The 25,911-nt window shown below is 40.6% G+C and overlaps 1 protein-coding gene and 2 long non-coding RNA genes across 3 annotated transcripts; all 3 read right to left on the bottom strand.

The window, feature by feature from the left end:
* Positions 1-1,739: 1,739 nt before the first annotated feature.
* LOC146319082 (uncharacterized) lies at positions 1,740-3,441 on the bottom strand. The gene is made up of 3 exons (XR_014771521.1): positions 3,189-3,441; positions 2,928-2,993; positions 1,740-2,213 (listed from the first exon to the last, which is right to left on the bottom strand). It is a non-coding gene; the product is annotated as an uncharacterized LOC146319082 (long non-coding RNA).
* A 504-nt stretch (positions 3,442-3,945) lies between these two features.
* On the bottom strand, positions 3,946-24,846 carry elnb (elastin b). Its single transcript, XM_084730633.1, has 35 exons — positions 24,843-24,846; positions 24,326-24,418; positions 23,174-23,257; positions 22,634-23,077; positions 21,913-21,993; positions 21,737-21,784; positions 21,378-21,593; positions 21,152-21,214; positions 20,999-21,046; positions 20,435-20,869; positions 19,750-19,785; positions 19,176-19,619; positions 19,052-19,084; positions 18,122-18,706; positions 17,981-18,010; positions 17,431-17,664; positions 16,743-16,862; positions 15,469-15,501; positions 13,114-13,137; positions 12,042-12,062; positions 11,289-11,342; positions 9,825-10,124; positions 9,241-9,414; positions 9,085-9,117; positions 8,941-8,991; positions 7,471-7,734; positions 7,295-7,351; positions 6,838-7,197; positions 6,702-6,743; positions 6,253-6,356; positions 5,739-5,975; positions 5,499-5,514; positions 4,951-5,394; positions 4,077-4,133; positions 3,946-3,986 (listed from the first exon to the last, which is right to left on the bottom strand). Exons 1-35 carry the CDS (start codon positions 24,844-24,846, stop codon positions 3,946-3,948), a joined length of 5,310 nt encoding a protein of 1,769 aa, XP_084586759.1.
* LOC146319081 (uncharacterized) lies at positions 13,367-15,292 on the bottom strand. Its single transcript, XR_014771522.1, has 4 exons — positions 15,154-15,292; positions 15,002-15,049; positions 14,552-14,596; positions 13,367-13,445 (listed from the first exon to the last, which is right to left on the bottom strand). It is a non-coding gene; the product is annotated as an uncharacterized LOC146319081 (long non-coding RNA).
* Positions 24,847-25,911: the final 1,065 nt, after the last annotated feature.

The following is a 25,911-nucleotide window of genomic DNA, read 5'->3' as shown; positions in this document are numbered from 1 at the left end:
TCTCAGTTCAGCTTAACTTGTGGTTATCAGAATGATTCAGGACTTCAACACATTAACCAACATCTGCTCTGAATATGCTGCTTCCTTCACTTGCATTGTGCCAAAAAATCCCTTTCTATGGTTTCATAGTTCATGCAACATTTTCAATTAGTCTAGCTATTTTAGAATAACAAAAACCTGACACAGCTGTCATTGGTCATTTTTTTTTATTTCAGAGAGCATTGTCTGAAAGTGTACAAAAGTGCATCATTTTCTTCATAAAGAACACAGATGTTAAAAACACATGTTGAGCTACACGATAGCAACACAGGCATAAAGCTCAGATGCAAGATGAGACTCAGTTACACTTTTTATCCAAATGACATCACAGACTACATTGTGATTCAGCACACATTCAAGGACAATGTAGAAAACAAAGCACTTATCTTTATCATAATAGTACACAAGTTTAAAAACTGTTAAAACTCACACACACAAAATAACGCAAATATTTAATACTGTATTAATGCACTTGGATTCATAAAATGAGACGGAGGATAAATAGTTGAAGCACTTAGCTTTTTCTGCTGTTTTGTCAGCATAATTTAAAAAGACTAGCAAACGTGAACAATTTTCCAACAGTGTTAAAGGAGGTACATAAAAAAAAAAGAAAAACACAGTAATCAATACTCCTCAGATGTCATATTGTTATCGTATTACCTCACATTTAGTTTGAATGCTTTCCTTAGAAGCAAACGCAAAAGCCAAATCCAAGCCACACCATACATCCTTCTAATAATGACAAAAAAGTATGCATGTTAACCAAAAGTTTACACTTATCCCAGTTAGTGTGATGTAGCTACAGTCAGTGCCTGTAATCTCGTGAATGGACTGGAGTGTTAACAGCTGACCTTCAGCCTCCACTTGTTGATACTGCTGAGCACAGTTATAATGAACACAGACGGCTTTTCAGGGATCAGATAATGACCAGTCAAAACACCAAACCAAAAAAAATTCCACTCGCAGTCCTTTTTGTTTGCAGTTCCTCCCAAAATAGCAGCCGTCTGTTTCTTTGTCTGTGCACGCTGCTGGACAGATTATCTTCGCACTGATGTAAAAGCTAAAAACAGTGAATTAATACAACATTACACTCTGCAGACCTACAGTAAGGAAAATCCAGTCAAACTGGATAAAAGTGTGGCCTTGGAGATTTTTTTAAACATTGTGTCAGCATGCAGACAGGTCTGAAGGAGCTGCCCTGAGGGTGTCCTTGGTATCAGTCTTCACCCAGAGGATTCATGGTGATACTAGCACAGGAACACAAATGATTTACAAAAACAAAAGAGTTTTATAATACAGCTTGGCCTCACAATTTAAGAAGAAATCTTGATCCTTTATTTCAGTGGTTCTCAACCTGGCAGGTAGGATCCTCTGAGTGTACTATTATAATACATGTATCCCCATACAAACATGCTGTGTCCAAGTTTCCAACTTGCGACCTCCAAGTGTTCCACATGCATGATGCCAAACGTAAACAAAAAACATGGCTGACTGTGACACATTGTGATGAGTTTTTTTGGCAAGTGTACAAACAGTTAAACTCGGACACCATTATACATTTATTTTACAGCGCTTTAATATATGATAATGTGTTTTATTTTAATTAAATACAGGCAATGTGCACTTCCATGGGTGTTGCCATTGTTTTGTGACATCAGAGAACAGCCTCCTGATGAAGTTAGGGTAGATTTAGTGGAACTTTGAGTGGCGTTCAGTTGGACTTTTTTCTTGGAGGAGGTTGGAAATTTTCAGGTTCCAAATTCTCTGGAATGCAGCATTTTCTAAGTTGTGCTTTTTCTTGTGAAATGGTGAATATTTTCAGTTTTTTGACCAAAGTAAAACCACTGAATTATCCATAAATCCACATGACAAGGATACATGTCACCACTCCATACAGCAGCCTGCAGCAGAGGCATCATCGCCTCGTTTTAAGGAATCACCCCTACCAGGTTGAGAACCATTGCTCTTTTTCAAAGAGACCCTTGTATAAAATCTAAGAAAATGAAAGTGTAACATGTGGAATGTGTTGAAGCTTTAGCTTCTATGGCAGGTAAGACATTTACAATCATGGGATCATGCAATAGCACCACTGTTGTTTTTAAATGAGGTCACTTCCTGTCTGTTGGTCTCTCACTTCCTCCTTCGGCCACAGTATTTACCCTGACAGCCAGCGCCTAAAGACCAGAACAGAGACAGTTCTTCACTTGGTATACAACATGCATATTGAAGGGGTACACTGTAAAACATTAACCTAGTTCAACCAGTAAAAACAAGTTCCTTTGATATCTTCGTTTATAGTTGTAATGTAAAATAAAATGTTAATAAAAAGCTAGTTAACTTAACACATAACGTTCAATCTAACAAGCATCATCGTCAGAATACGTAGCTTCCTTGTGACATTATCTCATTGAGAAGGGTCAGTTTTTCATGCGCCACACAGCCACATAGTTCCTGTATTTGTGACCGTGAGACTGCGTGCCAATTCTTAAACATGTCAGTTCTGGGAAACCATTTTTGTACCAGAATTAATTCAGAGGAAAGGGTGGTAAATTATAAAATGTTTCCATTACTTAAGATTTCATAAAACTAGTAGGAATTTAATCCTTCAATCCTTGGGAACTTTACAAATATGTTCACTGTTTTTGTAAAGTTAGTCTGATTTGTTTAATAAATATAATAATTATTAATAAGTATAAGATTCCATCTTCCATATGGTGGCACATCATCCTGCCTTGGTCTTACAGTATTATTACAGTATTAGTGTTTAATACTTAATACTTATTAAATTAAACTGTGGCACAGAAATCAAGGTGTGTAGATTTGGAGAACTGTTACACCCTTAACAGATATGGCTTTCTGTAAATCAATATAATGCGTATCATTTTTACCTCTGTAGCCCCCAGTTCCCAGTAAGGCCTGCATGGCTGCATATTTGGCTGCCTTCTGTGCTTTGGCTGAAGGACATGAAAGTAAAAAGGAAAGTTATTCTGCAGATCTACACAGGCTCTCTACAATAATGCCCAGCATCAGAGTTCACAAAATCATACACAACTTTCCAAAAAACATAAAAATTGTAATCCCATGTGTGTACAGTAGACTGACACTAATTAGAGCATGTTAATGGCAGAGGACAGAGTGAGTTTTCTTACATTTTTGTCCAGCCCCTGCATATCCTAGATAACAATAACAGGAAAGACAGAGTCATAATAAACAATAGATAATCTTCACAATGGTCTCATTTGTTATCTCAGCAATGGCATGAATGAAAATAGTCCAAAACAAATATTCACCATGCAAGGCCTGACATAAAAACATTTTCCATTTCCCAATTTGTGTGCATGTCACTCTGTGGGTTGATCCATTTTTTAGGTATCTACAGGCTTTAGCAGTATGTTAAATTTACTCCTTATCATTTTTTTTTTTTTAAACAGTAAGCTTAGAGTTGATAACAGGGAACATTCAAGTGTTTTAAAGTGTGTCTGTCTTACCTGTATAGCCTCCACCGGCCCCCCCACCATAACCAGGGCCAACACCAACACCCCCTGCTGGAATAATCCACACATTACAGCCTGCAGCACTTCAGGTATTCACTATGCAGTTGTCTGAATTTTATGAATGCATTTGTTTCACCTCAATGTAAAAGTGAAAATATTTATACTCTTGTATTATTGTTCTGTATTGTTCTAGCGCTCCATTTAAACTGACCTGGTAAACCACCAGCTCCACCTACTATCCCTTGGCCTGTTCCTGCAGCACCTCCTACCCCTCCTGTTCCTCCTGCTGCACTACCTAGAAAGGTAAGTGAGAATAGATGTGTAGAAATCCGTCAAGCACTGAAAATCGCCAGAAGATAACATGACACACAGTATACCGTGAGCGGAAAGACTACTTTTTAGATTTTTCATGTTAATGTACAGACTTTTTACGCATATTACACACCAGACACACTGCAGAAGAATAAGGAGCTGTACAGTATGTGTTCTGCCACACCTTAAACGACTCATGCCACTATTTTCCATTATAAACAAGAAACTCACCTGGACCTCCAATGATACCTCCTGTTCCTGCACCAGGAAGAACTCCTACTCCACCACCTTAAAAACATGGGTAGAGTTGAAGTAAATTAGATACACAAGTGGCAAGTCACATAATGGATAAGTAGTCAATAGTTTCATAATGGGGACCAAACTTCAGTTCACTGTAATTCAACTTGTTCTTCATACAGTATATTATTTGAATGTCACAATTGTTTTATTTCGTTGTTAATTAAAGCATTGATTATTATATCCTTCAAGAGGCCAACATTGGCCTTTACCTTTGAAACCAAATTCCTGAGATATTAAACTCTCATCAACTAGTCTAAGCTCTTTATTATTGTATTAATAACATTGATGAAATTCAGTTGATAAAAATAGGTATATCTGCATATGATGTTTTTGTCTTGCAGCATCAGTAATGTTCTCAGCTGCACTGGGAATCTGAAGACTTTATGGCCATACGACCAGTGGAGTTACGAGGGTGAGCTTTAGTGGGCTACTACTTAGTACTGACCAGACCTTATCATTTCACTTCCTGTTGCTTTGATGTGTAGCGTAACATTCAACATCATCCCTCTTAAAACTATTGAGCCATTTAATTTGAAATTTTTTGGTGGCAACATTTGCTTGAAAATACCAACATATAGCCAAAATCCAGTGAAGATATGAACTTGTACCTGTAATTATTTAACAGTGCCTGGTTATATAGTTGCCCGATAAAGATGTCTTTAACAAAAACAGCTACATAAAATCACCATAAGGATTTCCTTAAGACAGAGAAAACCCACTGGACACTATGAGTGATACTAGCAACATTTTACTGGGCACAGAACCTTTCAATTAAATATTTAAATACATCAGTAAAGAGTTTTACCTGGTCTGTAGCCGGTTCCACCCAACGACGAGCCATAACCTGATTTAGGAGGCTTTCTACTCCCAAGTGCTTGGCCACCAGGTCCATATCCACCCACACCACCTGGTCTAACTCCCCCTGGCCCAGTTCCAGCACCTCCTGGGCCAAAGCCACCAGTCCCAGCACCGCCTGGGCCAAAGCCACCAGTTCCAGTACCTCCTGGGCCAAAACCACCAGTCCCAGCACCTCCTGGGCCAAAACCACCAGTCCCAGCACCGCCTGGGCCAAAGCCGCCAGTCCCAGCACCGCCTGGGCCAAAGCCGCCAGTTCCAGCACCTCCTGGGCCAAAGCCGCCAGTTCCAGCACCTCCTGGGCCAAAGCCGCCAGTTCCAGCACCTCCTGGGCCAAAACCACCAGGTCCAGCTCCACCAGGACCACCTCCTGTGCCTCCTCCTAATATTCCTCCTGGGAAACAGATCCAAATACATAAGCACAGCTATATCTCACATAAATGTATAAAAATATATTTACCATCCCTAATTGTAACCCAGACTTCACCTGATCCATACCCAGGTCCTCCATAACCTGGAAAAAAAGATAAAGACAACAGTCAAACAGTGTTCTGCTAATTAGTTTTATTATAAAAGGATAAAATCTAATACACGTTTCCATCAGTACAAAACATATTTGTATATCACCTGCCTTATAGTTAAACTTGTATGGCAATTACTTACCAGATTTATATGGTTTTCTTTTTCCTAATCCTTGGCCCCCTGGTCCAAAGCCTCCTGTTCCTGTGCCAGCCCCACCTGGTCTGACACCAGCTGGTCCGATGCCTCCTGTTCCTGTGCCAGCCAAACCTGGTCCGACACCAGCTGGTCCAACACCTGGTCCCACACCACCTGGTCCCACACCACCTGGTCCAAAGCCTGCTGTTCCTGTGCCGACACCACCTGGTCCGAAACCTCCTGTTCCTGTGCCGACACCACCTGGTCCAACGCCCCCAGGCCCAAAACCACCAGGCCCGTATGTGCCAGGTCCAGTGCCTACTCCACCAGGTCCAACGCCTGTACCTACAATGAACGTCTATATGTTTTAGATAGCCCTAATCTGGTTTTACACTGACATGTTTAGCTCCTCCATGTTGTGCTCTAATTTTTGGTATTATACCTCCGACATAACTTAAAAGTTGTAATTTGAAGTCTTTATTCACATTTCATTCACATTGCGCCTACATTGCAGTAGGAATCTTTTAACTGGCGTTGCTATTTATGACACAGCACAACACAAGTTTTTCTTATTTTTTTTTTTTTCATTTTTTACCAGCCCTGCCTGTGTGTCTGTCATTTGGGTGCACCTGAGAGCATGGCTGGGACACATTGGCACAGCTGCTATAAGAGATTCAATGCGTTGCCTACTTTTTCCGCCTGACACACGCAGTTAAAATAATCTATTGACAGTCATTTCAACATCATACCAACAATTTTACACCATTTGCTACAGTTTCATGCAGACATCTGTAGAATATGTTGCAGACATGTGACAACAGGGGAAAGGGAGTATTTTTTCAGTGTGCTCTCTCTGTGTCTCTCTTACATCCTAACTCAGCAGTTGTAGCCAAATTTGATTTTGTTTCCCCAGCTGCTTTCTGAAGCCCTCTGCCTCCTCTGTCCCCTCTTACCCTCATGGACAACCAGGTATGTAGGCTTGCACTGCTGTTGTGGTCCAGCCAACTTTCTGTTAATTTTAAAGGTGTTTAAGTGATTACTCACCTTGCCCATAGCCAGCTCCACCCAGTGAGGATGATCCATAGCCTGACAGAAAGAGTTAACAGCCTGAATATATCTTAAAACATTACTTAATATTATATGTTGTTGCAAGTGTTAAAAAAATACATGACCATTATACCTGATTTGGGTGGCTTTCTTGTCCCCAGTCCTTGACCTCCAGCAGTATAAACACCAGGACCTGTCCCTGCTCCTCCAGGTCCATAGCTGCTGGGTCCTCTTCCAACTCCTGGGCCAACTCCACCTGGGCCAACACCACCTGGGCCAACACCACCTGGCCTGGTTCCGACACCACCCACTCCTGTCCCAGCAGTGCTTGGCCCATATCCACCTGGTCCAGTGCCACCAGGTCCGTAAGTACCAGCGCCAGGACCACCAGGGCCAAAACCACCTGGTCCAAAGCCTCCTGGTCCAACCCCACCTGCACCAGTCCCATATCCACCAGGTCCAACTCCAGTACCTCCAGCTCCTGCTCCATAACCTAAAAAATAAATATTTGTTCAGTTTCAGTTCTCTGTGTAGACGCTTGTCTGATTTGTATGTTTATTACTCTGTATATCCATCAGTTCTTATCATACTTTTTGGTGGTTTTCCAGTGCCAGTACCGAGTCCTGGACCTGTGCCATATCTGGAGCCTGAATAACGGAGCATGTTAACCAAAATATTAATTACATACAATTTCAGTTAGTTATTTTTTCATCAAAATTAAATGTAATTGCTAAAATTAAGTTTATTCTCATAGAGGTCAACATACCACCAGGACCTACACCACCTCCGTATCCGCCCGTTCCACCACCAACTCCGCCAGGGCCTACTCCTACTCCTCCTCCCACGCCTCCTGTTCCAACTCCAAGGGTCCCAGCACCAATGCCTCTGCCTCCATAGCCTCCAGGTCCAGCCCCATAACCTCCAGGTCCTGTGCCATAACCACCTGGACCAGTACCATAGCCCCCAGGACCAACTCCATAACCGCCAGGTCCAACCCCAGCCTGGCCTCCAGCTCCAAGGGTCCCGTACACTGATAGAAAGATAAAAACTTTAAATGTATCATGGATCTTCTTTCATTTTTGAGAGGAGAATATAGTTGACAGTTTAAAGAACCATTTTCAGTGGTGGAATGTAACTAAGTAAATTTACAATTCTTGTATTTGAGTACAAATTTTAGATATTTGGACTTGAGTGTTTTACTCCACTATATCTCAGAGGGAAATAATGTACTTTTCACTCCACTACATTTGTTGTGATAAACTGAAGGATGACATGTTCCTTTACAGCAGGGGTTCTCAAAGTTTTGCCAAGAGTGCCAATTTCAGGAGTCAGCATATGACACAGAAAAACCCATGAACTTTCTGTGATTTGTCTCATAATGGCGTTTAACGGTAAGACCTTTTTGTAGATAAGACAGATCAATTTATCAGCCCCATGAGGTTCGACAAAGTGAGAGATCTGTTTTTCCTGAATTTTTTTTTTCTCCTCAACCATACAGTGTTTTTTCTGTGGTGAAGTTGTCCACTGAAATACAGCTATATCACTAATAAAACATGATTCCTGCAACACTCAGATGTCACTAGTTGCCATTAAATGAGTAGCTTTCTACAAGTTGTCATTCCTAACCTAACAGATGCTTGTTAGGAGGGAACAGTTTGATGCAGTGGCTGAGCAGTGTATTAAATGTAGACTACTTAAAGTGAAAGTACTGAAACTGGACTGATGACTAAAATATAATGCAAACATTTCATGTTACGTTTAGGGACCAAAAGAAAATTATCCCATTTCTTAAGTTAAATAAACTATTTAAAAATTGCATAAGCATAGTCACAAAAGCTGGAAACACCTTTTTTCTTACACCATGAAAAGTTGACTTCTTATAGACAGAGACACTGCAAACATCATGATGATGATCTTATAGAATATGATGCATTGCTGTGAATTAAATTACCCAATATCATGTAAAGTAATTGGAATTAGCTCAACCTTAATCATCTACAGCGGTAAAATGCAACATACAGAGTAAAGCAGCAGTAATATTAATCCAGAAACATCATATATAATAGTAAAACACTGAATGAGTACTTTTACCTTTGATACTTTGAGTACATTTTGCTGAAAATACATACTTTTTAAGGTTTTGAATGTACGATTTTTTCTTAGTGGAGTATTTTCACAGTGTGGTATTAGTATTTTTACTGAAGTAAAAGATCTGAATGCTTTTTTCTCCACTAACCTTTGCCTGGTTTTCCTGCTCCCTGTCCAGCTCCAGTCGGGTAACGTAAACCTGTGAGGGGGAAAAGAGAGATGCTGTATTTTAGGTTTATGTTTCAGTCATCTGTTTGCTGTAACTTGGATGGTAAGTATAGTGTTAGCATACCTCCACCTGGTAAAACTCCGCCAGCACCATAGCCTATTATGGAAAACATGTGAAACATATATATATGAGAAATCTTTGTGTCATTGTAATATAGACATGTAGGTTTGAGAGGAATAAACAGACATTTCAGAAACCACAAACATGATAGCAACTCACTTTTTCCAGGTTTAAGTGCTCCTGGTCCTACTCCACCAGGCCCTCCAGCTCCATGTACCAAGCCTACACCTCCAGGACCTCCTCCAACAGTCCCAGGGCCTCCTCCTGCCACCCCACCTACTCCACCAGTGCCACGACCTATGCCTCCTGCTACGGTCCCATCAGGTCTGTACACTACAAAAATCATTTAGACAGTCATTTACAGTTTTACAGTTTTTTCTCTGCTAGAGAAACAGACAGTGAGCTTGGTCAGTCTCACTTTTAAATGTGTTCATGGGAAAAAATGTATTGATCACACTGTAACAACTACAAAACAAAACCAACATTGAACCACTATTGCAAACTGTGCTTGTACTTTTTTGCCAGTTTGGATGTGAAATCGGTATTAAATTGCATTCATAAAGGTCTTAAAAAGTCTTAAATTCAACTTGTTGAAACCTGCACAAACCCTGGATATTTATAAGCTGTGCTCTTCATATAGAGTTATGATTCTCCTTAGATATTACATGTTCGTCATCCCCAGTGGCTAGATGAAGAAATTAGATTAATTAGATAGTGGTACATTCAGATGGCAAAAATGGCACCTTTAGGTGGTTTTGGTGTTCCTCCTACTCCAACAGTGACACCTCCTGGCCCAACGCCAGTTCCAGTTGCAGGACTGTCTCCTCTTCCTCCTCCAGTTGTTCCACCTAATACTCCTCCTGTCGCTCCTGCAGTGGTAGGAAGCCCTCCTACTCCTCCCGGTCCTCCACCTGTCCCTCCCGTACCACCTCTCTCTCCGTCAGGACCTCCCTCTCCATCTCCTTCCCCTGGCGTGTCACCTCTGGGGACACCTGCAGACAGAGCGCAGTCCTGTATTTCAGCAGAAAAATAAAACTGGAACCAAAAACAAAGTCAGTAACTGAGAAAACTGTTAGATCCAAACCGCCGTTACAGAGAAGAGCAAGGTGAGTGTTCTTTATTCTTTATTTGGATCCCCATTAGTGACCACAATGTCTAAGTTAACTATTATTATTATAGTATTTTTTTTAACTATTTAAACGTTGAACTGTCAACTTTGTTTTTGCATCTTAATGGAATAATCTCCACTAAAATACAATGAGTGGTATCAGTCAAGGGCTGGGTATTGTTCAGTGTTGGAAACAGTACTCAAAATCTGTCCTCAAGTAGGAAAAGTAAAGTATTCTTCTCAGAAACTGCTCAGAGTTTAGCTGCTTTTCAACCATTGATGTTAAATGCATTATCAATAGCTGGCATTCAGTTTTCAAGGGTTTCTGTTTCTCCAAGTCTGAATTACTCCCAACTCCTGTGCTTTTCTGATCAGTGGTCACAATCACTTCTCCAAGACTTGTGCCTGCTGTGGGGTTTTCCATCCATATGTCATGCTTTTCATCAGCCCGTTTGCGACTAAATAGCCTTTTTGGCCACAAACTGCAGATGAGAGGTTTGGGTATTAATTTACATTGTTGGCCTAATTGATAAGACTGGTAATTGATAAGATATTGACTAAAATTATCCAGTACCAAGTAATATCAAAACTTCTCCAGTCAAAAAATACCTGCATTTGATCCATTCTGTATCCAGATCTGGGGAAAAAAATAACTATTTCTATGATTTTGTTGGTGGCTGTGGCTTGTTGGTGAAGTCAAACGTGGTGTATTTGATGGATTTGTCAGTTCAGCGTGCCACCAAAATGTTCGAAGTATGGCTACACTAAATGCCTGTGGTATCTAATAAAAGTTAAATGCATGAAATATGGAAAGATAATTATTACTTTCAGGTTACAGGAATTGTTATTCGTATTGTAATTTTTTAAAACTGCAGATTTGTCCTTAAAGGGAGAAAAGGCAACACTTAAATATTCTGAAAGTAAGACATTTTGATAGATGCCTGATGATTCACACTCATTGGATGTCATACAGTATGTTACTTGTCTTTTCCTTTTGGTAATTAACTGTTAGGAAACAGTAAGAAGAAAACACTGCAAGTAAGTTATCTTAATTTGAGTTTAATATTTTAAATAGTAAATGGGATTTTATTCTATTCACCTGGAGGTTTGAGAGGTTTGGCCCCAGGCAGTGCCCCACTTGAAACATCACCACCTGCAAAATTATACAGTGAAGAATTAAAGGAAAGTCAAGGAATTACTGGATTTCAGCCACAAGATTTCTGCTGAGAGGATTTAGAAACTGAGGAGAAATTTAAAAATCTTGGTAGAAAGAAAAAAACACAGTGACAATCTTTATTGTAAGTCAAATGACCACTACAAATAGTGCAGCCATCACTAACATCTCATATATATTTTAGAAGTATGTGAGCCACACAGGCCTACTTACCAGCACCAGTCCCAGCTGTTATAAGAAAAACAAGTGGAAACACTAGTAAGAGAAATCTGCAAACAGATGTATGTATACTGAATTAAAAATTTAAGGAGGTTTACATACCACTTGGTTGTACAGCCCCGCCACCAACTGCAATGACAGAAATACAGATAGTAGATTATTATCTAGTTATCAATCAGAAACAGTTTGCAGTACATTTTCAAATTTAAACACTGTATTTTTAGCCAGCTCCAGCGGTTATCTGCCTGCCATGCATTATTCTGTGGTGCCAGTTGTGTGAAAGAAGTGCGAGAAAAACACTCACTCTCAGGTACAGGTAAACCAGTGACAGCTGTGAAAGCATTCAAGCGGAGAAATATTGTAATCTGCATCAAAATTAAAAGCATTTGTGATAGTGTGATATGCCACTGTGTCTTATAAGGCAGATCTCAGTGTTCAGTAAACTTTATGTTAACTTACCAGGAGAGGCTCCTGTGGAACCTGTAGGATATGAGGACAAAATTATCAGTCTGGTTAATTCTTAATACACAGGTAATGAGTTGATTTGTTTGTACCTTATAGATGCTAACTGTATTACCAATTAGAAACATGACACTGATTTGTAAATATGCACGCATCCCCATCAGAACATTTAATGTTTTTATGAACACTGTCTAAATATTTCATCCCTTCAACTTTCAGCAACATTTCCACCAGTAGTGTCTGAAGTAACAGGGTTGAAACTTAAAGGGTCTGTTTTAGGGGTCTAAGTCTTACATGACTCAATTTGATTTTGATTCAAGGGTTTAAGATAATGTAGTTTTTATGTTGTGTCAGGACCGGCTGAATTTCTTGCTGCTCCACTTTAGATAGGCTACTGACTCTGAGAGTGAGGGTTAGCAGCGTCTGATTAGCCAGCAGCCACGCTGCTTGCTGCAACTATGTTTTATTGAAGTCAGAAAGGGCACACAGCAAATCAGCAGTGCCAGCAACAAGAAGAAAATTGAAACTATTGTTAATTCTAAACATTGACTTTTGTAAACTGTGAATTGATTCTGAATGGTAGAAGATTCACTATTCTTATGAGAAACAAATTTTTTGCTTATAATCTGTAATGACACAGACCAAATGCTTTGTAACACTAGTATGGTACAAAGAGGTTTAAAGAATCTTTTTTTTAAGTTTTTCATTATTTATGTTCCCATATTAGAAATTAGCAAGCAAAATGAATTTATCAGAGATATTCAAAAAGATGTTAAAACCTTTTATGTACAAAGTTTAGTAGTTTGGATGAAATTTGTTGGAAAAATGCTGAGAAAAAAGTCAATCTAGTAATGAGGCAAAGTGGGAAAAAAAATGTCACTGCTTAAAATTGTCCACATGGTGGCTCTGTCCACACTGAAATCTAACACTGTTCCTTAGCTTCAGTCAAAACTTGTATAATGTTCTTAAAACTAACATCAAGCAAAGCAAGAAAGATTTAGCACCCAAACATAACTTCCTTGGCCTGTGTCTTCAGACTTTAACATGAAGGGCTATGAAATAAACTTACCTGGAACTTCTGTCCCATTGAGACCTGTTTTATAAAGATAATGAACATAAGAATGAGAGAACAACACAGCTGAGTCCACAGCTAGAAGACTATATCAAGAGATTTAAGACACCGTCTTTCATTGTAACACATTTTCACAATGTCTGAAACACTGCTGGATTAATTAGCTGTAGGATTAATTGTTAACACCTCAGCTTGTGTTAACATGTCCTTTGAATTTGTAGTATAAATGACCAAAATACCTGGTCTTGCTCCAATAATGGGGATTCCTGTTCCACCCAGACCATCTCCGTCACCTCCTGCACCCACTGGTCTGCCAGCCACACCAGTACCTGTAAATATTGATGTAAAAGCCTTTTCACGTGTGGATACTTTTTAAAACAGAATATGCAGTGCAATATTGAAGAAGTATGTGTGCATTAATAAGAACAGAGTTTTATATTTTTCAGGTAATACAAAACCAATTCCATAAATGTTGAGATGCTGTGTAAAACAAAAAAACAAAAAAACAGAATGCACTGATTTGCAAAAACCTTTTGACCTATATTAAGTTGAGTACAGCAGAAAGACAATATATTTAATGTTCAAACTGATAAAATTTGTAAATTTACACAAATTCTTAACTTTAAAGAGTTGAGACAGGGGCATGTTTACCACTGGTGATATATAACCTTTTCTTTTAATAAGCGTTTGTGAACTGAGGAAGTTTTGAAAGTTAAATTCTTGTCATTCTTCCTTGATATACAACTTCAGGTGTTCAACAGTCCAGGGTCTCTGTTGTTGTTGTTGTTTTTGTACTTCATAATACCACATACCACACATTTTCAATGGGAGACACATCTGGACTGCAGGCAGGTCTGAAATAAGCAGATACTTATCTGAAAAAGATGTTGTCTTGATGGCAGCATATGTCACTCAACAACCTGTATGTTTTGAAGGGGTCAAAGGTCACTGGCATTCAGTGTTGGTTTTCAGCCTTGCCCCCTACAGGCCCATGCACTTTATCATGATTGAGCCTTTCAAAGATGCCCCTATCATGATACTGTTACCAATTCACCTGTTTCCCATCAAATGTTCCAAACAGGTGTAAGTCCAGTCTTATGTTACTCCTAAAACAATAAAGTTTATCAGTTTGAATATTAAATATCTTGTCTTTGTACTGTACTAAATGAAAATATTCGCAAATCATTGTATTTTGTTTTTATTTACCTTTCACGCAGTGATCCAACTTGTTTGGAATTGGAGTTGTAATTTTTTTAAAGTTTTATAGTGTTTATCATGTGGGACAACTAATGTAACTATCAGGTTATTCCATCCTTGGAGCTGAATTTTAATGTTTGTGTTGTTTGTGATTATTGTTATTATCCGTGCACAAAATCTGTGCACTTTCAAGGTAAGAAAAGACAGTTTCTCAAAAATCCAGAAAGTTTAAACACACCTTCTCCTGCAGAACTTCCAGACCCCTCTATCAAACTGCCATCACCTGGAATAAGGGCAAAATATTAAAAGGAATGAGATTTTGGGGGGATTATATCAATAATCAGATAAGATAATCACTTTGGAAGTTCAAAAAACACTATACAGTTATCAAATTATAAGTAAATAGGAGGTGTGACAAAAACATCTGAAATCCTGAATTAAAAGAATAAATAGTGCCAAACACAAGGGATTTGGATATTGTGTTAATAAATCAAACCAAAAAAATGGCAAGATTCTTTTTAGATAAGTAATATGGATATCATGTCCATCACTGTCTTTTCCATCCTTGTCAGGAATATTTTATATTCAAACTAATGTACTGGAAACCCTTTGAGTAAATGTATTGTTGGGGTAATGTATGACACAGTGTGTTTTTGTCAGCAGCTTTGTGTTAACGGTGTACAGATACCTTCTGATCCCGGAGCTGGTGTGGCTCCTGTGGCTCCGAATCCCCCTCCTGATCCAGCAGACACAGATTATTGCACACAGATTATTTCATTAATACTTGATAATCCACAGTAACCAAAATGTGTATTCTTAATTTTCAAAACAGAAACTTACCAGTGGGTCCAGCTGTCGTCCCTGCACCGCTGTCAGTGCCATTCGCTGAAACACCAGTGCCGGTCCCTGTTCCTGTCCCTGCAGTGCCAGTCACCGTACCAGTTCCTGCAGTGCCAGTCCCTGTCACGGTCCCTGTTCCAGTCCCTGTGGTGCCGGTCCCTGCTCCTGCCCCAGGTACAATTCCTACAGTTTATAAAAGAGATCATCTGGTTAATTCAAAAGAGGTGCGTATAAACAGCTCTGTTTCTAAGTTCAAACAGCTGTATAATAAAGACATGATATCTGTTTAACACTTACTACTACTACACTACTTACCGTACTTGGCAGCTTTTCCAGCTGTACCATAGCCTGAGGATCACAACAAACAAGACATAAGTATTGACTACTACATTTTTTCATAAATAGCCTAGAACTGTTTTTATTTGCTGCTGAATTATAAAGCACTTTCAGCCGTATGCTCATGTTGGTCTGTATCACCAGCCTATTTTGTTGGCCAAAGCATTGTGTTAGGTGACAAAAATACTCATCTTGCACACCTTCCCTGGCTACCCAGAGCCGAGGACTAGAAATCCAAGCTGTAACACTCTGTAGTTCCTCCTTAACACCAACTACATCACTATGGCAACAATCTAATTTCACTTTTCAGCACGTACTCTGACTTTGAAACACAAAATGCTACTGGAAATTAAAGCTAAAACGTGTAACTTTGCACAAATATTCTGTTACAAAGATGTCATCATCATCATCAACTGTCATCGACAAGCATTTCAGAATAGTAGGCTGTAGAGTGACTTCATTACCAACCCAAAATGTGACAGTTTTATTACTTATCCATACTGCAATATACTGAGTAGAAAAAACTGCTAACTTTGAAACCACTCCTGCCTATGTACACATATTCCCAGCTCCTCCTGTCCTCCTACACAAACTACTGTAATAAAACAAACAACAGAACAGTTTTAATTCCAATACTCTGATATATTACCATTTAAATATAATATTACATTTCTGTTGCCTTGGATGTAACCTGATCATTTGTTCCAGTGTTAGAGAGGGCAAAGTGGAGGAGACTTCTTAACTCCTGCTGACCACCAATAGAGGTCATTAAAGGAATATTTCATACTTAAATGTAATTCAGACTTTTAGCATGATTCAGATCCAAAAAAACATTACAACACAGACACTCCATAGGCCATCTATAAAATGACACAAGATAATAAACATAATATAAGAAGCTCCATCAGGACCAGGGAGAGTCTATCATTGAAAAAATACCAGCAAACAGAAAAAAGTCAGTGCTAACAGGAAAAACTCTACTGCATCATCAGTATCATAGTATCATCATACTAGCTCATCCACTGGCACCGTGACCTACATCTGGATCATGTGAAAATAAATGAGCTTTTACAGGAATTTTGATTTAACACCCATAATCATCTCTTCAAGAAACAAAGAGAGAGCATTTACCATATTTAGCAGGTTTTGATCCAGTTCCATAGCCTGTAAATGATAGAAATAATTTCGTTTAGAGTTTCTTAGTTTAAGTTTGGCCAAATTAATCTTGAACAAAATTTAATTGCCCCATGAACCTGTTCCAAAACCTGCCCCCGGTCCTGCACCGTAGCCTCCACCTGGTCCATAACCAGCTCCAGGTCCATATCCACCAGGTCCGTATCCTGTTCTTCCAGTCCCAACGCCACCAGGAAGCCCTAGGGAGGAGCAGATGAGTGAGGATTTTAGCTCTAATAAGGGCTTGAATTATATTCAGTCTTTAAATGTTTGATGTTCAATTAGTTATTTCTTACAGGAAAGTATTAAAGGTTGCTGTTGCTTAAATGGCATCTTCTCTCATGATGATTATATGTGGATAATTTTAACTTACTTAACAAGTAAAGTGTTTCTGAAGCGTCTTGTTTTAGAGTAGTGTCTTCTAATAAAAATCAAATTATTTTTTAAACCTTATCTGTCAAATTGATGTCTCTCTCCTGGTAATGCCCACCACTGCATTGTCTTTTATTTATATTCAATTTAGTCATCTTGAGCGTGTGAGATTATTCCAAAAATTATGTAACAATTGCACCATATTTGAGAGACTTTATTCAACAGTGACCTTTGAAAGAGGAACAGATGGAAGTAAGAAGTGTAGAGTGTAATATAATTAGTTATTGATTAGTTACTGTGCTTGTGTAGTTCATTCATGTGCATGTGAATAACATGTTGAATAGTCTCCAAGTTTCTGTCTGTTTCATTAATTTTCTGAGTTTCCTCTGTTCATACCTCCAGCACCGCCTGGTCCAAAGCCACCCGGTCCGAAGCCACCCGGTCCACCTCCAGTTCCAACTGTTCCAACACCAGTGCCAGCAGTCCCCAGTCCTGTTCCAGGTCCACCACCAGTTGATACGCCAACACCTCGTCCCGGGAACCCTCCTCCTACTCCAAGCCCAGAGCCAGGCCCCACTCCACCACCAAGTCCTCCTGCACCAAGGGCACCTCCAGCACCTCCAGGCAGACCTGCAGAGAGCAGTATTTTATCAGAAAACACAGCATTAATTAACCTTGTATCCAAAGAAATTTTGAAAACGGTTAAAAGATGTTGCGAGGGGATGTTTAAAAGCGACATATATTACATCTTAGCCAGCATTGAAAAAAAACAAAACACAAGCTAACTAAGTAGCTAATCTGCATTAATCACTAATCGAAAAGTACATCATTTGTTAGCTAACTACAGCTAGACACATCTGATAGTTAATGCTAGCAAAATGCTAGCTAACAACCTAGCTAATCAACATCATCATTAGCTAGTTAGTTAGCTATTGTTTTTTCTTACCGTATTTGCGGGCTTTGGCACCAGCATAACCTGTAAAAATGCAGACCTATTAATATCTTTTAAGACCACTATGTGTATATATGTATAGAATATATATATAGTCAGACATGCATCCTTATTTATCTGTATCTGTCATCCTACCTCCTGGTCCATAGCCAGTTCCAGCCCCACCTGGTCCAATTCCTCCAGGTCCGTAGCCAGTGCCAGCAACACCTGGTCCGACTCCACCAGGTCCAAAGCCAGTACCAGCAACACCTGGTCCAACTCCACCAGGTCCAAAGCCAGTACCAGCAACACCTGGTCCCACTCCTCCTGGTCCAAAACCAGTACCAGCAACACCTGGTCCAACTCCACCAGGTCCAAAGCCAGTACCAGCACCACCTGGTCCAAAGCCAGTACCAGCACCACCGGGTCCAACTCCACCAGGTCCAAAGCCAGTACCAGCACCACCTGGTCCAAAGCCAGTACCAGCAACACCGGGTCCAACTCCACCAGGTCCAAAGCCAGTACCAGCACCACCTGGTCCAAAACCAGTACCAGCGCCACCAGGTCCAACTCCTCCGGGTCCATAGCCAGTGCCAGCAACACCTGGTCCAACTCCACCGGGTCCATAGCCTGTACCAGGAACACCTGGTCCAACTCCACCGGGTCCATAGCCTGTACCAGCACCACCAGGCCTGATTCCAGTGCTTGTTCCAGTGCCTCCAAGTGTTCCACTTAACATGCCTTTGAGGAGAAGAACACTCATGTTTTATTTGTTCTGATATTCTTTATTTTATACAACTATACAATAACAATAAAGTTGCATACAGACTTTCAATTATCCCACCCTTTTTTTCTCTAAAAGTTGAGCTGGCTTGGTACCTGACAGACCCTTAGTCAACCTTATTTCCTGTTTCCTATACTGTGTTTCCTGTGTCACCTAAATGAGTCCATATGAAAGCCCTTCCCCATTGTATTCACAACATCATGAACTCAAAGTTTCCTGAAATCTCTGAGTTCACGACATCATGTACACATCTCCCCCTTTCGTAATCACGAGTTCACAAGTTCCACTTGAAGGCAACTTACCATATTTACGAGCTTTGGCACTGGCATCATACCCTGAAATATAATAGATATATAAGAGTTATATATTTGTCTTTGCTAATGTTTCATGAGCTATTTTTGTTAATATTGTGTCTTTAGTTATTACTGTTTTGTACTGTACTGTAAATTTCCCACAGTTGTAAATCTGCTGATTCATATTTACCTCCGGGTCCTGTTCCTGCTCCTCCTAATCCAGTACCAGCTCCACCTGGCCCATACCCAGTTCTACCTGGCCCATAACCTGCTCCTCCAGGGCCAGTGCCAGCACCGCCAGGACCATAACCAAGACCACCTGGTCCAGTGCCGGCACCACCTGGGCCAAAACCAACACCAGATCCAGGCCCCACTCCTGTGCCAACTCCTCCTCCTGGTCCTCCTCCTCCAAGGCCTCCAGCTGGACCAGTGCCTGCGAAGCCCGGACCAAAACCATAGCCACCACCTGAGATAGGCCCCCCTCCTGTGCCAGGCCCAACTCCAGCTACTCCACCTGGTCCTCCCCTTCCAATTCCAAGGCCTCCAGCTGCACCAGTGCTTACACCGCCTGGCTGACCTGGAGTGATTAAATCCATTTTGAATGTGTCTCAGCTATAGGCTAAAAGATTCTGTTAAATGCACACACTACACATTCATCATTCATCATGTTAGTTTGGTATTTATAGAGATGTGCAACTATGTCTCACCATATTTCCGTGCTTTGGCTGAGCCAGGACCATAACCTATGACACAAAACAATGTCCAGAAAAAAAGTTACTGAAACACAAAACCACCTGTGCAAACTTCCTGACAAAAAAAAAATAATGTACAGCATGTAAAAGGATAATGATTGATTTCATTGGTGAAATAACTTTGGTCTCCTTTAAAGGAAACATTTTGCACTTTTCAGGTGGGTGTTCAGTCAGTCTTGATGGCAAATCTAGTCAGTTGAACCAATGAATTCCTCAGTGCGTGCTATATTGATCAAGAAAACTGCTTGTGGAGCCATGAACGGCAGTGCCTGCATGTACTGGGATGCACAGGTAAAGGTTTTTGACATCCACACCCATGTTGCCGTGTATCACCACCCCAGCCTATAGCTATTACTTTGTTGGCAAAACAATGCAATAGGTAACGAAGAAGCTCATCTAGTATACTCTCTGGCTACCCAGAGACTAGCTACACCAACTACATCACTGTGACATCACTAGATGCAGGAAGAACAACAGATTTTGCAGCCTGGAAATTCAGCAAGCAGTTTTCTTGGTCTAAATAGCAGCATGGAGAAATTATTGCTTCATTTAACTACACTTACCATCAACACTTACTGCACATCCACATAAAAATTTTACCTTTGAAAGACCTGTAGAAAGTGTACTACTACAGATTTACCTAATCCTGGTCCAACACCTGTTCCAACCCCGCCTCCAAATCCAGGTCCACCTCCTGTTCCAACCCTGCCTCCAAATCCAGGTCCACCTCCTGTTCCAACTCCGCCTCCAAATCCTGGTCCAGCACCCGTTCCAACTCCGCCTCCAAAGCCAGGTCCACCACCTGTTCCAACTCCGCCTCCAACTCCTGGTCCACCACCTCCAAATCCTGGTCCGGCACCTGTTCCAACTCCTCCTCCAAATCCAGGCCCACCACCTGTTCCAAATCCAGGTCCAGTACCTGTTCCAACTCCACCTCCAAATCCAGGTCCAGTGCCTGTTCCAACTCCACCTCCTACACCAGGTGCGACTCCCACTCCTCCTCCTGGGAGTCTTCCAGCCCCTCCTCCCAAAGTGCCTCCTTGACCAAGAGCACCTCCACCAGCTCCAGTTCCACCTAAATGGAAAAAACACAAAACACACAGGTGAGGTGACAAAAATGTCAATACAGAGTTATAAGAGAGAATTATTCTGTAACTATCATATGTTGAACACCAGATGGACACCTCAACTAATGTGTCTTTACCGTATTTAGCTGCAGCTTTGGCTGGATTCTTCTTAGATTTGCCTGCTCCTGTAATTGAAAGAGAAATTATTTTCTATTGTTATAGATTTCTTTTGACACCATGTAAGTCTATACGCAGCTGCACAGTTTGCTGCACTGCTGGTTCCTGTGTACCTGTTTTTGGTGTTATGAGAGGGTAACCACGGAAAACGCCAGGCAACTGCTGTCCACGACCATCTAAGGTGATAAATACAATACAGAGATTATCATAAAATACTGAATTTCAGCCTGGGATGTCATTTGTAATTATTGATTAATCTTTTAAAATTAAAGATCAAGTAGTGCATTAAAAATCTGCTTGTAATATAGCAAAGTTTTTCAGTTTAAGATTTTATGACACTTACTCGCTGCTGCTCCTCCTGTTCCAGCACCCCCCTGACCGAGTACTCCCGCTCCTGCAAGGCATTAGGCAAAAATCTTTTATTTTTAGGCGTGCGCGCCGCAGGCAGATGTGATTTTCCAATATTCATTAACACAGAACACATTAACACACCAGTCTGAGGCCCAAGTCCAGATCCTGTGGCCACTCCAGGGAGAACACCGCGACCTCCAAAACCTGATGATGATGAGAAGACAGAGACATCACACATGTTACAACATGCTGTAAACACCCTGTAAGTATCCCTCATGATTATATATTATTGCTCTTGTTTAATGCGTGGTTTTATTTGTTTATTATATGTTTCTATTGTTACATACCTTGGCCTGGTACAAATCCACCTTGATAGAGTCCAGGCACACCGATTCCTGTGTGACAGCAAACACAAACTTAAGACTTTGTACCAAAAACTTATGTCTTTCTGGTTTATCATAAACTATGAACTGATGTTGCATGTCTTTCAGTAACAGGCCATTTGTCTTCTTTTGGAGTTTACCTGGAACTTGTTTTGATGCTTTACTACCACTCTTTCCTCCAGGCCCTCCTCCGGTAGTACCAGTCTGTGGCAACATCGGAACTGAAACAGGAATGAAGTAAAGAGATAAAATGCAACTTTTACACAGAACTGAAATAGCAAAACAGCTATCTCTTTGAAACTGAAAGGACCAGTGTGTAGGATTTAGCGGCATCTAGTGGTGAGTTTGCAGAATACAAATACCTCGCCTCACCATCTCCATCCAAGCATGTAGGAGAACCTATGGTGGCCGCGAGATTCATGTAAAATGCAAAAGGCTGGGCTACTGTAGAAACTTGGCAGTGCAACATGGTGACCTCTGTGAAAGAGGACCCTCTGTGGATATAAACGTCTCATTCTAAGGTAACTAATGCACGACTCTCATGACTTTTCAGGTGATTATATACTAATAAATAAACATATGCCATATTGTGCCACTAAACACCTGTAAATCTCACACATTCGACCTTTCATGTATCATGAAAAAGAATAAATAACATTTTAGAATTCATGTTTAATACTTGAAATAATAATGACCCCAGAAATACAACATATCTCAATGTTTTAACTAATGTTAATATGCTTATAGTCCTAAATTATGTTTAATCTTCAGTGATATTCATGTACTGCTTGAGACCATAGGACATTTATTATGCATGCGTTTTTGTCTACTGTATGGTATAGTGTGAATCATATTATCTACCTCCTCCTGGAACAGCAGCTCCACCAGGACCAACTCCTGTTCCTCCAGGCCCAACCCCTGCACCACCAGGCCCAACTCCAGCACCACCAGGCCCAACTCCAGCACCACCAGGCCCTACTCCTGCACCACCAGGCCCAACACCTGCACCACCAGGCCCAAATCCTGTTCCTCCAGGCCCAAATCCTGTTCCTCCAGGCCCAAATCCTGCTCCTCCAGGCCCAAATCCTGTTCCTCCAGGCCCAACTCCTGCACCACCAGGCCCAAATCCTGTTCCTCCAGGCCTAAATCCTGTTCCTCCAGGCCCAAATCCCGTTCCACCAGGCCCAACTCCTGCACCACCAGGTCCAAATCCCGTTCCACCAGGCCCTACTCCCGCACCTCCAGGCCCAAATCCAGTACCACCAGGCCCTAATCCCGTTCCTCCAAGTGATGTTCCAGCCCCACCTAAGGTAAAAAAAAAAAAAAAAGAAAAGAAAAAAAGAAATCAGTCACATTTCAGCAATTAAAACTCTTTAATGTTAATTTGTAAACTGAAAATACCTGTTTTAGGAGGTTTGGGACCGATTCCACCTGGGTATTGACCAGCACCACCTGGTCCATAACCTCCGTAGCCTCCATAGCCCCCTGAGTCAGAACAGAGGATTATTTAATGCACATATCTGTATATCTTTCAAGGTAAGCCTTTTACAGAAGTAAGGCAAGAGGAGCAGGGTCGTGTTTTCATCAGTTGTTATGGTGGAAACACTGCTGCATTTGTCCACAGTGTAAAGAAAATGCATTTATTCCATGGATCTATTATGACCTGGATGCCAGTAGCAGAGATGGCAGCCATTCAGTTTAATGAGAATTTCTCACCTGATGCATAATCTGAAAAAATGTTCTAGCTTCTGAGTTTACCTCCTGGATATACAACTAACTGAATATGCACACTAGTGTTTCTCATGCTGGCCCCAACATCAAGTTTACACTCAGTCCATAGACTTTACATTAACGTCACAGATTTTTAAATAGCTTTTCTCAGCTGTAGGAAAGATTTACAAATATAAAATCTTCATTGATAAAACATTAATTCACAACTAAGCTTGTTTGCAATTCGAGATATCCTGTCAACAGTTTTACAGACGTCTCAATTTTTTGCTGCAATTATACATTTGTGCTTTATTCATTCATACACTTGCTTGTTATAGAAGAAATTGACCTTTCCTTAGTCCCGCCCCTTTTTGCTCTGTGCTCCAATGACAGCTCTAGCTAGCCAACTAATCTACATAATTCGTTAACTAGCTAGTTACATCCCATAGACAAAACGCTGGGTAAGTTATGCTGGCTAGTTAATCTTCATCATTTGTTAGCTAGCTAGTTAGCTAGTGTTTTGCATACATGACAGGTGACTATACGTATATTTGTCCCTTTTACAGGTCCCTCCAGCAACATCTTTTAACATCTTTAAAATTTGTTTTTCTTTTCAGCATTGATGAGCCTAGCACATAGCATATTTAAGCACAGGGAACAGAAAGGGAGAAAATTGACCCAAGTTAAGGTTTTGTCAAGTACCAAGCTAGCTCAACTGTTATAGGAGCACAGAGCAAAAAGGAGCGGGACTTAGGAAGGCTCAGTTATACCAAACAAGTGCACTGACAACTGTTATTGGATATCATATAAAGATGCGGATGTAGACAAATGAAAACTACTGACCTCCAGGTACGTAGCCTGTTCCAGCTCCAAGCCCCCCCTGACCCCCGCCAGTCCCGAGGCCTCCTGCTCCACCCAAACCCCCTGTCCCAAGGCCTAAGGAGAGCAGATAAAAGAGAAAGTATTTATTACTTCCTACATTTGCTCTAGTGACTACAATACACTACATCATACGTTAATGAATTCAGTGTGTCCCTCTGCGACTCCACCCTTTTGTAATATTATACATGTATGATGGCTGCCAGAGAGAAAACTCACAAGGATTAACTTGTTCTCCAGAAAGGTTTTGAACATTTGTTTGAAGTGTGCATGTTTGACTTAAAAACTAAATCTCTTATCTGGTTTGGCTTGTAGATGGGTCAGAAACAATTACAAGGCCGCAGAGAGGGAACTAAAGCCTGTGTGGAGAGGCGACTGAGAAAAAACACTGACAGAGACTAAGATTTTCTTTATTATAAAAACTGCTGCCACATCAAGTTTCCAATTAAATTCTGACTCCCTGTTAAAAGAAAGCTGGTACCCATGATGCATTATATTGAAATACAAGATTTTAAACCAGGCCAGTCTTACTTCTTACTCTTTAGTTTTGGCCAACATTTCGTCGAATAAACCAGTGTCTTAGTATCTTTTAGATGCTCTGGGTCACAGCACAGTTTTAGCTTTAATTGGCTTGAAATTACAGCAGTGTTTATGAATGTATGTTTCCTACTGCTTGTTCAGGTGGACCAGGATGTTTGCATCTTATACTTAAGGGTGGAGCAGGGCAACACAAACACACTTTGTGGGCATTATTGCATGGTGCAGATGAAAAAATGTGTTCAGCTAAGATGTTCAGACTTTTGGTAAACTGGAAAGTGTGACATATGAGTCTGTTTCCTGTGCTTACACTGACCCATTTTCTACCCACTAGCATAATGGGTGGAAATCAAAAGGCTTCGCTAAAAAACGAGGCTTAACCTCTCAAGAATCGGTTGGATATTATCACCAACATTCCTCATCCTGCACAGGCAACTCGCATGTTCAAGGGATGAAAAACAGAGAGGCCTGAAATTCCAAAGCAAATCAGTCTTTCTGACTGACGTGATGACTTCCGTCCTTTATCAGGGACCTGCCATGCCTAATGCATTAGCCTTTATCACTGCATGTGAGAATGTATGTGTGTGCATGAGGGTGTGTGGCCCCTATAACCTTGAGGTAATGAGGAAATGAAATAATGGTACATGTATGCAAACCTTATCCTGCTGCATTGAATTGACCACAGGAAAAATATTTACAGTACAGACCGCTGATACATGTGTGCAGAGCAGCGAACTTCCACTTATTGTGAGAGTCACATGATGCAAGTAAACATTACAGGTTCCTAGGTAATAAGCTTAAACTAGGTTTTAATAATGTAATGGTACCTTCAAAGGTTGTTGTGAAATTTTAACCTAACTCTCCCATTGTAATCTGACAGGAAAAGTATGAGTTAGTTAGTGAGTGCTTGTGTGCTTAATTAGAGTGATGTTTTCTTTTGTATTTTTCACGTGCTCCTGCGAACAAGAAAAACAACACCTTAAAAGGATAGTTTGGATTTTTTGAAGTGGGGT

The sequence above is a fragment of the Lutjanus erythropterus genome, chromosome 11 (genome assembly GCF_056507025.1).
Source record: "Lutjanus erythropterus isolate fLutEry1 chromosome 11, fLutEry1.hap2, whole genome shotgun sequence".
Classification (NCBI taxonomy): domain Eukaryota; kingdom Metazoa; phylum Chordata; class Actinopteri; order Lutjaniformes; family Lutjanidae; genus Lutjanus; species Lutjanus erythropterus.
Note: the sequence above shows the minus strand (reverse complement) of the source record. Positions and strands in the feature narration are given on the sequence as shown.

What these genes read in the sequence shown, in the direction of transcription:
- elnb (XM_084730633.1), bottom strand. An exon ending in AGCATCAAAACAAGTTCCAG is followed by an intron (nt 21,785 to 21,912) that starts GTAAACTCCAAA and finishes GCTGTCACACAG; the next exon opens with GAATCGGTGTGCCTGGACTC. An exon ending in AGGTATCATTGGAGGTCCAG is followed by an intron (nt 3,987 to 4,076) that starts GTGAGTTTCTTG and finishes ATTCTTCTGCAG; the next exon opens with TGTGTCTGGTGTGTAATATG.